The sequence below is a fragment of the Temnothorax americanus genome, unplaced genomic scaffold, assembly GCF_048541705.1.
Source record: "Temnothorax americanus isolate GAGA-0224 unplaced genomic scaffold, ASM4854170v1 Scaffold144, whole genome shotgun sequence".
In the NCBI taxonomy this organism is placed as follows: Eukaryota; Metazoa; Arthropoda; class Insecta; order Hymenoptera; family Formicidae; genus Temnothorax; species Temnothorax americanus.
Genome location: NW_027509280.1, coordinates 109,867 through 126,323, shown reverse-complemented (window position 1 = coordinate 126,323; position 16,457 = coordinate 109,867). Strand labels below are relative to the sequence as shown.

Here is a 16,457-nt window from a genome sequence, read left to right as displayed (position 1 = left end):
TTTTAAGACATAAAAAGATATGATTTTATGACCTTTTTGGTCTTTTAATGACATTTTAATAATGTAGATGATCGTAAAAATCAAAATTATATACAAAATTATAATTAAGAAATGTATTATTTAAAAAAAGTGTTATTTTGTCATTTTGACGTCTTTGGACCAGTAATCACCAATTTTTAACGTCATTTTGACGTAGGTGTAGATATGCTACCTAGGTTGTTTTAATTTTTGCTACAATCAAGTATAATGATGCATTTTAATCTGTCATGTATTTTATCTAAGTAATATAGAAAAACCAGTCTTAGTTTTTCAAAAAATTGTAATTATATTTAGAGAAAATTGGTTCTTACTGTATGTTGAATACAGTACTGGTCCAAAGACGTCAAAATGAAAAAAAAAAAAATACTTTTAAAAAATAATACATTTCTTAATTATAATTTTGTATATAGTTTTGATTTTTACAATCTTCTACATTCTTAAAATGTCATTAGAAGACCAAAAAGATCGTAAAATTACGTCTTTTTAATGTCTTAAAATGTCGTCATCGTTATTTTTAGTCATCTATGACCAAAGTTTGACGTTATTTTGATTTTTGACGTATGCTTGTTTGTTTTAATTTTTGCTTTAACCAGGTACAATAATACTTGTCTGTCAAGTATTTTATGTACATAATATAGTAAAAATCAATCTTGATTTTTCAAAACCAGTCAACCATTTTAAGATCGCCAATAGGTGCTCAACACGTCGCATAAAGTCACAAATACACGTTACTGCAACGTCTCTGTCATCATGGAATTTGGCTGTTAGTTACGTGACAACGACGTGTTAATCACGTTTCAAACTCCAGTTGAGACGCTGTAACGTTACGTGCGACGAGTTAGCGCATCATAGCAACGTGGTTGCTATACGTACGGTGCTGTCAGGATATGGTTAACTATTTATTTGTGCTTGTTTTTTGCTTTTACGCCGTTACAATAATCGGTATCGGTACATCCATAATCATTCAATATTTTCGACATCTCTTTGCAGCATTTTAGAGCAAGAAAATTAGCAAAAACTTCTGGTATAACTATTAGTTTTTTGTTTACGCTATTCTATAAGTGTTTTTTGGAAGTAGTAAGTAAGGGAGTGTAAAATCAGCACCTTCATTTTTTATATTAATTTCCATTCTTGTAAATGAATAGGAGCAATAAATTGGAGACTAAAGCAATAAATTAGCATTTAATTATGCCATATATCCAAACTTCTTTTTTTAATGACATTAGGTTCACAAAGTTTAATAAGTTGTGTATCTAACTTTCTTTCTATTTTTTATAAAAAATGATGTTGGTAATCATTACATTTGTTTTAATATTTCCTACAATATTATGTAAAAAAAATTATATGATTTTATTTAAAAAATTTAAATAATTTTAAACTTTTGTAAAAAAAGAAAAAATTTCGATGTTTTTTTAATCATACGTTGTAGCTCGTGAGATAAAATAAAATCAATTACAGTAAATATTCTATAGTGTTTTCTTTTTCTGAATTTATATAACACTGTGTATATACAGTATAAATTTTATAAAGATATTTTAATTGCTTCACAAACATCTGTTATCTTCATCCATAAAAAAAAGGTTTAAAAAATTGTATTAAATTTTTATATTTTATAAAAACTAGTTCATAAAGGCCTCTTAATTCTTGAGATTAATATAAATGCAGTCAAATATCCATATGTTTTCCTCTGTACTTCGTTATTTTCCGTTTTCTCTTGCGCTGCTCTCTCGCTATTTAGCATTTGCTATAATTAATCATTAATTTATAATATATAACATTTTTATTTTATGTATACATGATCAAATGGTGTGCAGTAGTGGTAGAGTAATACAACAGAACAAGAAAATAAAAAATTAGGAAAAAGTAAAGACTAGAAAAAAGAAAAAAATATGGTGGTTTAATTATATAACATATTACCTTAAAACCTTTATAAAATTTTTGGATATACAATACACATAATTACTTTTTCTAGCAACACACTATCATTTTCATCATCAGATTATTATTTTTATATTATCGATTAATTATTTTCTTATCTTTAGGTTTTCTCTTTACTGAAAAATCGAAATAATGCTTAATAAAAAGAGTTAACGTATCCATTGATTGCGTATTCCAGTTTGAGAACTTCTGATATTTTTATTAAAATACTCCAATTATTTAAAAATATGTAGATGCAAACATATATTATATAAATCACGCTTATATAAAACCTGATAGCAATAAACTTACTGATACATATACAAAGTGTTAAAAAAAAGTCCCATATTTTGAAAGCAGGAAGTACTCATCAAAATAAGAAGAAAAAATATCCAGTGAACATGGGTCCTAAATCAAATATCTGTTGAGATATGGACTAATCTTATTGTATACTATAGGAGGTATTCAATGTTGTTTCCATTCATTGTCACACATTTTAAATAAAAAAATACACATTCCTACAATGTCTCTATGTCGTCGATGGATGTTAAATGCACCAAGGTTTTTAAATGATGAACATTGTCCTCTTCTTATATTAGTTGTGTTATTTCTACAGTGCAGTAAGGTTTAATCGTTAGTCATTATCAGGTATCGACAACATATAAACATTGCATTGTACAAACATTTGTATTTTTTTATTTAAAAAGTATGAAAATGAATAGGAACCACATAGAAACTTCTTATAGTGTACAATAAAACTTGGTCCATATCTCAACAGGTATTTAATTTAGGACCAACTGTTTACTGGACATTTTCTTCTTATTTTGATGAGTACTACCTTTTCTCAAAATATGGAACACTTTTTTTAGAACACCCTGTATGTCATGAACTTCATATCAATTCTTCAAATACATATACAATTGCTAAAAACATGTAAATACATCCAAACTGTTCCATTAAATATTAATATTATCTAGTTTAGTGATTAGTACAACATGCAAGCATGCTAAGCATATATAAATTATTACTTCGCACATCTTTTTCAATTATCTTCTGTACAGGGTATTTAAAATCAGATCAATAAAGGGTCTTATAAGAAATTGAATTTGGAACAAAAAAGTTCCTAAAAACTTTCCTATAAACTTTTTTGTTTAAAATTCAATTTCCTATAAGACTCTAAAGTTTCATTGACCTGACCTAGAACACCCAATATATGTATAATTATATAATTTTGCATATCATATATACCATTCGCTTAATTTGTTAAAATTTAAATATTTTTCTTTAGTTATGATTCCATATATAAAACTGTTTATAATAAATTATGAAAAAGAATGGAATTTGAGTCTAATAAATACTTAATCATTAAAACCAAATATTTACAATAATATATCTTAGAATATATAACAAATAATATATCACAAAAATATTATGATTAAATATATATGTAATACATTATGTAATCAGACTAAATATAGTGTACAGGTATATGAAACCATACCTTTTAGATTATAGTTATTTAGTTATAGCCTCTCGAACAAATTAGTATTTTAATATTTAGAATTAAAATATGTAGCAGCAGTTTTGCAACTTCTTAATCAACCCAGATGTCATATTTAATAATTTAACATATATTTATATTAATTCCTTATAATAAAATGTATATAATAAAGTAATTTATTTAATATAATAAAATTATTATATATATATATATATATATATATCTATTTTCATTTTACATTTTTGTATCGTATGTATGTCATTTCTTCACTTTCCTCTAATAAAATAAAATAATATAAAAAATGAAGTTAAAATTATTAATAATTTTCTCAAATATTTTGTTCGAGAATTTTGTATTATATACATTACAGTAAGTGGTTCAACGTTTTTACGCAATTTAAACGATAAGTGTGAAATTGATTTCATTTTTTGAAAAACGATTATTATTGGAGCTTTCTAGCAAGCGACACAAGTCAATACAAACATCATTCTATGTTTCTTTTTTAGCAATGAACAAAGATAAAATGATACTTGTGCCGACTTTTGTCGCTTGCTGGAAAGCTCCCTGTACGTGCGCATATATACATGTATGTATATGTACATATGCAATGCAAATAAAATAATTTATTATAATTTTTTTCTTTTCAACGCTAATATAAACGAGTGGCACCGATAAGGAGAGTCAATAACTGAAATGATTAAGAAAAATCCTATTTTATTGCTTGAAAAAATTTGCCATGTTTCCGAAGTTTTCCTTCTAACAGCACTTCTAATTTTTCATTTAAAAAACAACTTGCTTATCATATCACTCATCATATCCTCATTATTTAGTTCATTTCCTTCCTTCATTTAATGTTTTATACCTAAAACTGATATTGCTTTTAAAAGATATTAGAGACTTTAAGTCGCGAAAATTTTGCTACAAACTATACCGTAATAGTCAGAAATATATACAGGAATTTACTTTATTCTAAAATCCTCTTTCTATTTTAAATTTTGTATTATCATAGTTTATTTGCCATTAAACTATAATTCTCCTCTTGTACCTACTGCTTTCTCATTATGGTTTGTAATTAAATATGACGAGTTAATTATGTTAGAGTAAAAACATAAATTATAAAATGCGCATATAACATTTTCATCCTGAGCATTAGAATAAGAGTGAGGACGGAAGAGCAACATTTTGGAATAAAAAAAATATTTATGATCTTAGAATGACAGAAGTTGACTGTAAAATGCAAATTATTCTCATCCGAATTGCTGACAGCGTCACTCGCTATATCGATGCTAAAGAACATAATTGCTAAAGAGCATAATTTAAAAAAAATAAAAACATTTTTATCGTAATTATTGCAACTTTGATTTTTTGTTAAACAAAATCAATCTAATTATTCAATCACCAATCTAAGTATAATAAATTTATAAAGAATTAATATAAATAGCATGCATTCGTAAATAATCTCGCCAATCACTTTGCAAGATTGTTTAGACTTGACATATAGAAAAGCCACATCTAAATTGATCAAGGTTGAAACTAAATTCTTTAGAATTTTAAGGAGCAGGGGAAGGAGGAAATGTCAGTACGTCGTTCGTGAATTCCGGATACTCGGAACTCGTGTCTGAATCAAGATCGGAATTGCTAGTAAATGTCAGGCTAGAGCTCGGTGCACTTTCCGGCCAAGAAAGCAGATTGTTTCTGGAAGAGAATGGTGGCGATAGTGAATTCAAGAAACTCGTCGATGGGGGCGGTGACTTTCCGCAGAGTTCAACTTCGGACAATCCCTTAGCGGAATCAGGATGCAGAAATGAAGTCTTATTTTTTAAATTCAAACGTAGATTATGCTGAATTTTCTTGTGTCTGCGTTTGCAACGCAGACGACTCCTGATGTCCGTTTCTGAGTGTGAAATCGAATCCGAGTCCTCACTAGAATCGTTTTTGGGATGAAAAGATCTGCGTATATTCTTTATTGGAGGTTTCCTACTCTCCGACAAGGATGATGTCCTATGTCGATAAGTGGCGGCGCCAGAAAACTTCTTCGCAAGCATATCCAATTTCGGTAGCTCCTTTCTGGCAGGATCGTTCTGATATAATTTTGGCGGCTCTAAAATGTGTTGGTGTAGAGTTGGACTCGTTGAAAGGTTTGATTTTTTAATCAATTTCAGTTTCGTATTAATCGGCGATTGATTTTGTAATGGAATGTTCAAGTCCAAATGCTTGGGCTTTTGAATCGGTATGTTTAAGCTTCGCAAAGATGTTTGGGATGACGCTGATAAATCCAGATTTCTCATGTTGGAGACCAGCGACTTTGGTAAAGCTGTTTCTAAATTTCTCGAATTTTGTGCGATATTCTTGCCTAATTGTATCATGTTCTGTGTCAACTTGCCCAAGCCCAAGTTTAAACTTTGAGCTTTCTTGGAGTCCAAGTAATTTTTTACGCTCTCTAAGCCGGAAATTTCACGTTGATATTTTTCAGCTAAGAGTTTACTATTAAGTTCTACCTGACTAGCTTCGACATCAGATTTTCGTCTGAGACGTTGAAAATTTACCCGCAAACTCTCGGAGCTGCTATATATAGGAGATTCCTTTTTTTCTGATTCAGCAATGAATATAGGATTGCTGGATATTACAAACGGAAAGCCCTCGTGACTGTTCTGGTTTTGTTCGACTTTGCGAAAGCTTTGTATGTTTATTTTTACCGTCTCTATATTACTCCTTGGACTGGACTCTGATCCACCAGTCTTCATGTTAGTCTTAATACTATCCGATGAGTCGTAGACGGTGTTCATGTCTTGACTGGATTTTCTTGACACAAAGGATACGTTTGCGGCTCTAGATTTCGCCAGGTCAATTTTCTTGGTAAAATTTGTGAAGTTTATTTTTGTAGATTCAGCAAAGGTAACGGGAATTTTCGGTCGCGTACCAAGATCCAAGTTCGTCGTCTTATCCCTCGCTACGTCAAACTTGTCCGGCTTATTGCGAGAAGATTCAAAGTTCGCTGCTTTCCCTTTCAAAATATCAAAATTTTCATCAGGCTGCGGTTCAAAATGCATGATATTACAATCCTTCAGTTTGCAATTGGTTAATTTATTTTGCAATACCTGTTTAGACCTAACATGGGCTGACGAGCTTTGTTCTTGAATGTTCGAATAATAAGTCGATTTATTAGGCTGTTCTAAATTATTAATTTTATTATATTTGTCCAATTTTTCTTCTCCAAAATATATCTTTTTGCTGGTGCATCCTGGAGTAGTTTCATCGTCACAGTATTTCGGTTGTTCAAAATAACGTTCAACGTAACTTGTAGATACTCTCTTTATATCGCGTGGGAAATCGTAATTCGAATTTTCTATGTTAAATTTCTTACCGTTCTGATGTCGGGCATTTAATTTGGTATTCGCATCAGTGAGGCCCTCGCAATTTAGGTGATCTTTTCTATTTCCATTCTCCAAGAATTCAGTTGACTTGATTAAATTCTGTTTTGTTGTCGCATTTTCTAATGTATGTGTATTCAAGTCAATATCCATGTATGAAGCCCAGGCACTCGGCTTTGTCAATAGTTCTCGCGATTTCGCGAAACAAAACTCTGCCGATGCCTTATCCCACAGAGGAAGTTTCAAAGTTGACGGAGCGCCAAGGGATTCTATGCTAGATACCGTGGATGAGAGCGATTGCAAGCTTGAACACAACCACTTTATGCAGCGCATAAAAGTTTGATGAAGATAGCATGCAGAAAAATTAGGGAAAATTGATAGTAATTTTCATAGCAGGTGATGGTTTCAATAAATCAAGCACATGCAAAAGTGTATCACATAAAGCAAGACGCACAACATATACACATGGCATTTCACAATTGACAAAAATGTTTGGAGTTTGCATTTGTCGTCATTAAATAAAATTCCATTTGTCGTGTAGTTAAGAATTTAATGTCAAATTATAAATAACAAAAAATGTAAAAATTAATAACGGTAAATAACGAAAGAAGGAAAGGGTCAGAGAAAAATTGACATTAGTTGTGTTGTGAGTGATTAAACATTAGATTAAAAAATTTATGGATACAATAAATCGACCTCAAAGTAAATTAATTATTGTACAAGGGTGTATAAAACAAAATGTCGAAATATCTTCATTACTCTTAAACATACAAAAAAAGAGACAATTAAAGTTACTCAATTTAAAAAGGAAAATATCACTTTCCTCAATGTTACAATGTATTCTAAAAATTGGCTTCTCAAGAACAGAGCCATATATTCTTTTAATACTTACTTTAAAGAAAACTTTATGATAAATTCACACAATAGTAAAATGTATTATTAATTACTATTAAAAATAATGTGTTATTATTTGTTTTACATTTATATTATAATGTTTTACATTTTTAACTTCCTAATTTTTTTCACGAGTTTTATTTCAAAACGTACTTAAAATGTCATTAATGCAATTCTTCATTGAATAAATGAATGAGTTTTTGGGATAGCAGTATAACTTGTAGTACTATATCTGTCATTGTATACTTTCTTGCGTGATTCTTTATAAATATTGTTCTTATGCTTTACGAAAAAAACTAAGGCGCAACTAACGGACCCACTTTCCCCGAAAAGTATTCCATTGAGTCTGATCTAAGCGCATTCAAAACTGTGGTGTCAATCTCACAGACCAAAACAGTTATGGTAAATATATTGAATAAAAGACCAAGTTCCTATGACCTTGACCTTGACCTTGGCATATATTATAGAAGGCACTTTCCTGAGTAACTTTCAGAAGATTTTAACCGTTATCTGTTCTTTATTAAAAAGTTATTAACAAAAAGTTTCATTAATAGAATATAATTTTTACATGAGTTATTTCCACGCAAAAAGCAAGGTCCATTCCACACCACCAGGTGCTTATAGTGCAAAAGGTCTATCATTGTACGGTCTTACATAGGTTTTCAACTTATCATGCGAAGCGAAGTTCACCTCATCCCACCCTCATCACATGAGGTAAATTCCACGCTGTGCATGGAAAGTTGGAAATTATAATATAACAAAAAATCAATAGATATATGGAACAATAAAATGTTATTCAATATTTAATTGATCTAAAAATTATGTTGAATTCACTATATTGAAAAATATCAATGCATTCATCATAATTATAATTTTTTAAACATAAATTCAGCAAAATAGTATATGAAGTGGTAATCACATATAAACTAGAGAGGTACCATACATTATTTAAATTTAAATAAATGGATGTAGGAAGTGTAGGACTAGATATGGATGTGTGTGTACTGTTTATCATTTAAAAATATACACTTGTGTAAAAAAATTACAGTAAATATGCAAAAGGTCAGTACTCACCGATTTTATCGCCACTTAAATATGTTGTAGGAGAGGTCTTTCTGAGTAATTGTACGCAAGAAATAAGTGGGGGGTGGCATTGGTTTAGAAGAAATAGCAAATGAAAGTTTCGCAATTTTCTAATTTTTTTTAGGTAGTATAAACATTAGTTTTAAGAGAAGTAATTTGTCGATATGTATGTATAGACAGTACACGTGTAGACAGGGGAGAGCTACCGCCTTTCCCCCGCAAGTAGGGGTAGGTGGGGGTGGGGGTAGACCTTGGTTTGCATGAAAGGCTAAAAACACATTTTTTTTTTAATAATGATTTTCTTCTTGAGATACATGTTATGTATTTTGCTTAAATCATTTTTACATCTACTATATTACTATATTACTTTCAACACTCATTTGTTGTCTCTTCAGTTTTTCCCTCTCTTCCTTTTATTGCACAGCTTCAGCATCCATTCTATTCCTTTCCCGTCTTCTGCCATTATAAATTCTTCGCTCGAATTGGCTGTTCTTGATTCCGGGCATTCCTTTAGTATATGGTTCCAGGATTCCTCTCTTTCTTCACATAACCTGTACATTTTCTTGTTTTCCTCCTCCCAGTGTTTATTACCTTTCCATTCATTTCCGCATCTGAATCTTGCGATTGTTTTCATCTTTATGCCTTTTCCTTTGCACTCCAAATATTTTGCTCTTTCACTTGTTTTCCATCTGTTGTACTCTTTCGTTGATTTCGATCCCTCCATCTTCTTTCTTCTCTCTTCCAATTTTTTCTCTTTGTAGTTGGTTGTCCATTCTTCTGTCGTGTTTTTTCCCTGTTCCTCTCTTGCCTCTCTTGTCCACTGGTTTAATCCGCCCTCCTCGTAAAAATTCTGCATCCGTCTGCCCCATTGTGTCTTCTCCCATTCTATATTGCTAATTTCTCTTCTGCATTCTCTCAGTATTTCGTTGTCAGTCATTTCTTTTACTTTCTCTTGGTATTTTAGAGCTCATCTTTCTCCAGCTTCTATACTGATTTGTTCTATCTTTGTTTCTTCTCTGACTATATAGCCTGGCGTGCATCTGTCTAAGCTTAATATCCATCTTATGTATCTTATGTATTCCCCAAATCTGTGCCATGGCTGCTGCTGCTTTTCTTACTATATCTTTTATGTGTGCTTCATCGTGTTGCATTTCTTAAATGTAAACCCCAGATATTTGAACTCCTTGACTTCTTCTATCCTGTTGTCCTTCCATTTCCAGTTCCTTTCTTGTTTAATTCTCTCTTTCTTACAAAAAACCAGCATTTTGGATTTATCTACATTTAAAATCAGTTCCTTTTTCTTTAAATATCTTTCTAGGCTTTTCAGCATTTTCTTCATTTCTCTTTCCGTCTCCGCCATCATCGCTAGGTCGTCTGCGTACGCCAAGGTGTATATTCTCCCTCTTCCCAGTCTTACGCCTCCGTTCTGTCTTTTCTTTAGAAAGTCCTCCACGTCCGCGATAAATGTTATGAACAGGAGTGGGCTCAGTGGGCATCCTTGCCTCAGCCCTCCTTCTGTCCAGAACTCTTCTATGCATTTGTCTCCAACAATTACTCTGTTGATCGTTTCCTTATAAATATCTTTTAGTCTGTCGATTAGTTTCTTATTTATTCCGCGTACTTCCAGAACCTTCCATAGTTTCTTTCTGTTCACCTTATCAAACGCTGCCTTCAGGTCTGCAAAGAAGACGTAGAGTTTTCCCCTTTTTTTCGTTACCGTTTTTTCTGCTGCTATTTTCAGTGCAAATATGTTGTCTATGCAACTTCTCTTTTTTCTGAAGCCTGCTTGCGTCTCTGGGAGCAGCTTCAGTCTTTCGACTTCCTTCCTCAGTTTCTCTTCTAGAATCATTGCATAAATTTTGTATGCCGTGTCCAGTAATGTTACTTCTCTGTAATTTTTCACTTCTTTCCTGTCTCCTTTTTTGTGTATTGGGTATATTTTATGCCCACTTTCCATCCTCTTGGCAGTTTCTCTCCATTCCATATTTTTCCTACTATTTTCCTCAGTTTTTCTTTTGTTTCCTTGTCTGCATTCAGCAACACTTCGTTTTTGAGTCTGTCTTCGCCTGTTGCTTTCTTTTTTTTTTTTAGTCTTCTTATTGCGTTTTCCATCTCTTCTTCTGTGATTTTCTCTCCTTCTTCCTTTGCTTCTTCCTCTCGAGGCTCTTCTTGATTGTCTCCTGCTTCTTGCTCATTTCGTGTATCGTTGTTTCCTCTCGTCTCTCTTCCCTTCAATAGCTCCATGAAGTGTCTTTTCCATTTTTGTTCCTCAATGCTTTCATCTGGTTTTTCTCGCCGACCTCTCTCTTTTTTTATGTATCTCCATATTTCTGTTTTATTTTGTATCTCTGCGATTTTGGTCTGCTCTCTTTCTCTTTCCTCTTTCATTTTCGTTTCGCGAAGCTTGTTGTGTCTTTGTTTTTCCTCTATGCATTCTGTTCTTTCTATGTTTCCTTTTGTCATTTGTCTGAGTGATCGATTCAGTTTCGTTTTGCTGTTTCTGCAGTCCTTGTCCCACCAAGGTTTCTTTCTTATATTTTGCGTTTTGTTCTTGACCTTCTTTTTGTTTATTGCTTTTCAAATTTCTTCTGCCAATTCTTCCCATTCTTCTTGGATTTCTTCTTTTTCTGCTTTCCTCGTTTTTAGATTTTCTTGGTATATTCTTATTCCTTCTTCTGACCAATCTTCTATCTCTATCTCTTTTGGTTCTTTTTTCTCTCTTGTCTCCTCTGTTGTCGCCTTCAGTTCTATTTCTAACGGTTGGTGGTCTGATTCTGTCCTCTCTCCTATCCTGAAGTTCTTTATTTCTTCCCATGTTTCCGCGTTGCAAATTGCGTAGTCTATTACTGAGCTTCCTTTTGCTCCTGTGAATGTCCATTCTCCCTGATCGTCGCCTTCCTTGTTTCCGTTTAATAGACCTAAACCCATCTTCTCTATTTTTTCCAGTAGGTCAGTTCCTTGTCTGTTCATTATTTTATTCTTCGAGTGCCTCTTGCTTTCTTCCTCTTCTCCATCCCAAAATAGTTCTCCTTTCTCTGCTGTTCTAGTGTTGAAATCTCCTCCCACTATCATTTTCTTCGTTCCTTCACCTTCGATTATTTCTTCCAGTTCCTCCAGTGTCTTCTTTTTGCCTTCTTTATTGTAGATTGAGATAATTTTCCATTTTTCTCCGTTGATTTCTACACTATAGCTTATTATTCCTTGTGTTTCTTTTTGTACTTCTTCCATCCTGATATTTTTCTTCACTCCCGTTATCATACCTCCCGCTCCTCTGCCCTTCTTCTTGTCTCTTACTGCGTACTGTGTTACCCAGTTGTATTCTTTTGGCATCAGGGCTTCCATTTTCTTCCATCCTTTCTCCTCTATCCACGTTTCCGTGAAGTTAATTATGTCAAATTCTCGTACATAGTCCCAAAACTCTTTGTCTTTTTTTGCGATTCCTGCCGTGTTCCAAAACATTGCCCTAATCTCTTTTTGTATTTTCTTACCGTCCTTACATTCATTTATGTTTTGCCGGGCCGTTATTGTTTTATTGGTCTCTCTCAGTCCTTCTCCCTCATTTCATATGAAAGTCCTTTCGTTGACCATTAGTTTCTTGTAGCCTATCTTCACTTGGTCTCCTCGCTCTTTCTTCATTTTCGCACTTTCTGCTATCTCCTTTTGCACATCTCTTTCCTTCTTTGTTAAATTGTTGTCAATGTACAGTTTCTTGCCTTTCAGTTTATTTTTCTTTGCCAGTATTTCTTTTTTCTGTTGCCAGCTTTTTAGTCTCGCTACAAGCATTCTTCCTCGCTGCTCTCTTCTTATCCAATACGCGTCCTCCGCGTCCACCTCCACCTGCAGTTCGTATCTCATTATATGTTCTATCGTTCCTTTGGGTGAACCTTCTTTTGGTAAATCCTCTCCTTTCAAAGTAATATTGTTCCTTCTTTCTCTTCTCTCTCTTTCTTCCTCTCTCTCTTCCAGTTGTATCATTCTTGTCATTTTCTTCTCCATTTGTTCTTCTTTGATCTTCAGTTCCTTCAATCTGTTTTCCATTGTCCTTTTTTCCTTCTCCCACTCTTCTTGTTTCTTTTTCCATTCTTCTCTTAAGTCTTGTATTTCTGATCTTATTGCCATGTTTTCATTTTTTATCTCTTCTGTATCTTTCTTGATTGTTAGCATGATTTCCGTTAATTTGTCTAGTTTATCCATGTCTACCCCTTTTTCGTTTTCTATATTCATCTCCTCTTGCGTCCTTTCTATTCCTGTTCTCTTAGTTGGAGATGATCTGCCCACTGTTCTTGATTTTTCAAATTTTTCGAGTAGTTCCATCTCTGTTCTTATCCTATCTTTCTCTTCTTCCCTCTTTTTCTTAAACGATTCAATAATCCATTCACTGTTAGTCCTTTGCCTTCCAAGATGTATTGCGTTGATCGGCCTTCCTTTCTTTTTTGACTCCTTTTGTCTTTCCGTGTCTTCTCCTGTATTGCTTATTAATAGGTCTCTGTCTTTGACCGCTCGGTGTGGTTCCCCCTTCACTGTTCGCTTTATAGTCGCAGCTTGAGTCTCTCACCTCTCTATATCAGAGGCACCCCCGGGCCGTTAGTGTTCGCTTTTTGATAGGTTTGTAAACCGGCCACTGGTTTTCCTTTTTGTTCCCTAACTTCCAAAGTTATCTCAGCATTAGAAACTCCAGAAAAGCGTCTCCCCTGCGATTCCTCTACTGCTTCCTTCTATCTCCAAATAAAATTGCAATTTTGCGCTTGCAGAAAACCTGTAACAAATGCAGATAAATTCGGAAATAAGCAGACGCGCTCGACAGACGTGCTTTTGTTTACTTACTCTCGGACTCTCCCACACTTATTCTTTCATCTTTCGTCGCTTTTTATGAAAAGTTGCATTGTGTGAAAATACTTAATATCTATAACAGAAATAATTTGTTAAAGCAGAGAATAGTTAGAATATTGAAAAGTATATATATATATATATATATAATTTTATATGAAAAAAAAAAAAATATATATATATAAAGTATTCTCTGCTTTAACAATGGCAAAAGCATAAATTGTTGGTTTTTATTATTGTACAATTCCACACGAGTTTGCAACTTTCCACAGGAAGTGAGGTTTATCCCATCCCATCCCACCTCACCCCTGCTTCCCGTATAGAAATTTCCCAAACATTCCCAAGTATAGCTAAGATTCTGATCAGATTACCCAAATATTACTACGTTTACGCGAACGTTACTTCTGTAGTAACTTACGATATATCACTCGTTTACGCGGAGTAAATTATCGTAAGTTACTACAAAATCTCGTTTACGCGAAGGAAAATCCCGTTTACGCGAAGGAATTATCGTAAGTTACTACAGAAGTAACGCTCGCGTAAACGTAGTATATGTCCCAAATAGAGTAACATATTGTGATTTTAATTAGAAATCACATAAAAGAACTTAGCTATAAAAGAACTTTAGGAAAATGTTGGGCAGAGCGAATGGAATCTGTCTGGATTTCTCATTAAAATCGTAACTTGATTTATTTGGTTAATCTAGATCTCAATTAGAAGATACGAGAGCGTTCCGTGATCGCAAGCGCTATAGTAACGCACGTTGCTACCACGCGGCTACCACGCGCTACGCGGCTACCACGCGCTAGCATTTCTCGTAATTAAAAATCATCATACACTAGTATAAGAAGCGAGCCTGTGAGATGCTTGATTATGATATTCTTTGCTGCGGATCAGCTTATAAGTGATATGCTACCTCCGGTATCACATATTCAAAGTGTTTAATATATTTTATTTGTTCAATTTTGGTACAAAATGTAAACCAATTAAAATGTTTGGGAAAACGTTGGGGTAACTAAATGGGATCTGTCTGTGTTTCTTATTTAAATTCGCATGTTTCAAACATTACACTTCTAATCAGAACCTGCATAGATTTTCCATTTACAATACATTTATAAATATAAATTCTTAAAAAATGTAAATGCTGTATAGAGCAAAACAAGATCTATCATTGTACAGTTCGGGTTTTTAACTTTTCACGCAAACCGAGGTCCATTCCTACTCACCCCTACCTGCGGAAGAGGGGCGATAGCCTATATATCAGCAAATAACTTCTTTTAGCATTAAAATTGTGAAACTTTAATTTGCTACATCTTCTAAATCAATCCCGTCCACCACTTTTTTCTTGCGTAGAATTACTCAGAAAGACCTACAACATTTAAGTGGCAATAAAATCGGTGAGTATTGGCCTTTTATGCATATTTACCGCACCTTTTTTTTACCTTTTTTACCAGACCTGCGGCAATAAATTCAGGCATTGTGGTACGGCAAGAATTCTCAAAGAAAATCTTTGATGATGAATATTAGTCTCATGCACTCACACATTCATATTATGTCATTTAATAAGGCTAGGCGAGAAGGAAATTTGGTCCCTTAGGATTGTGCCATAAACAAAATACCACAGACATCTTGAGTGGACCTCTTGACCAGTCGCCTAAGAGTCGGGCAGAGCAAATATCTCACACAAATACCTTTACACAGATGCTACACTCACATTCAGATAATAGATATCCCACATATGTGTTGTCTGTTTGGAAACGTAGGATTTTGACTCAAGCTGAAGATCCATGTTTATCAATAGCTAATTAAAATAAACAAGATAAGTCATGTCGCAAATGAGTGTAATAAAAAAAAAGAAAAGAAAAAAGTGACCTAAGTAAATCCTTTATTTAATAAAATTTAAAAAAAAATTGTTAGAAGTGTACAAAAAAAAAGAAAATAATCTTGAAGAAGAAGATCTCGAAAAAGAAGGTATTAATCTTGAACTAAATTTTCGTTTATAAACAAACTAGTTATTATTTTATTTAATTCAATTTATCTATCTTGTTGAAATTTATTAATTTAATCTAAATTATTTGATCCTTGTTGCTAATGCTTGAAAATTTTAAATAAGTAGCTCTGTGATTACCTAGACTGACTTATTGATTTCTTGTTAGATACCATCAACTTTATATTAATAGTATATTGTGCACCAAGGGGCAAAAGTAGCTAATTTCGCCCCGAGATGCACACGATATTTTTCACAATACCTTTACGGAAAGTTCGACTTCCATGCCTAGAGAGAGGCGAGAGTGGTCAACTTCAAGCCAGGGCTTACTTTCCTCCTTAGAGGGTGGAAAATTGGTTACTTTCCGCCCTAGAAAGGAAATTGCTCACCCTCCACCCGCTAAACAAGGAGAAAAGTGAGCACTTTCCTCCCTAGGGAGGAAAGTGGTTACTTTCCGCCCACTATGCCGCCCTGGCGTGAAATTAGCCGCTTTCGCCCCTCTCTACAGGCATGGAAAGTCGAACTTTCTGTGGAGATGTTGTGAAAAAATAATAATTTATTTTTTATCACAGTATAAATCTCTTACATCCAAGTTTGATTACGTTATTCTTTTGTCGCCGATTGTCCCCTAGATAAAATTTTGTTTATGTTTAACAAAGTTACAACTGTTTGTAACTTGAAATTTGCCTAATTTTTTTTTAGAAAAAAAAAATACGTGTCCCTTTAATTTTTGTGAGAAGTTTACAACTATTTTTTAATGAATTTTTTTCTGCAATCAGTATTGCTAATATTTTTATAACTTTTCATCTAATTTATAACTACTAAAAGTAAACATTGT

General features: G+C 33.1%; 2 protein-coding genes across 9 annotated transcripts in view; both read right to left on the bottom strand.

The window, feature by feature from the left end:
- Ack-like (activated Cdc42 kinase-like) overlaps window positions 1-16,457 on the bottom strand; it is a 216,777-nt gene that overhangs the window by 112,123 nt on the left and 88,197 nt on the right. For 3 of the 8 annotated variants that reach the window (XM_077401480.1, XM_077401479.1, XM_077401481.1), the window contains one exon: window positions 1,793-7,146. The exons of the other annotated variants lie outside the window; for them this stretch is intronic. In XM_077401480.1, coding sequence (XP_077257606.1) covers window positions 5,008-7,146 — 2,139 coding nt within the window. In that variant the 3' untranslated portion in view covers window positions 1,793-5,007. Of the gene's footprint in view, window positions 1-1,792; window positions 7,147-16,457 lie in introns of those variants that run through there. 8 annotated transcript variants of the gene reach the window in all.
- On the bottom strand, window positions 7,161-14,994 carry LOC143894843 (uncharacterized). The gene is made up of 2 exons (XM_077401489.1): window positions 13,630-14,994; window positions 7,161-13,561 (listed from the first exon to the last, which is right to left on the bottom strand). The coding sequence occupies exon 2, from the start codon at window positions 12,262-12,264 to the stop codon at window positions 11,383-11,385; it is 882 nt and encodes a 293-aa protein (XP_077257615.1). The 5' UTR covers window positions 12,265-13,561; window positions 13,630-14,994; the 3' UTR covers window positions 7,161-11,382.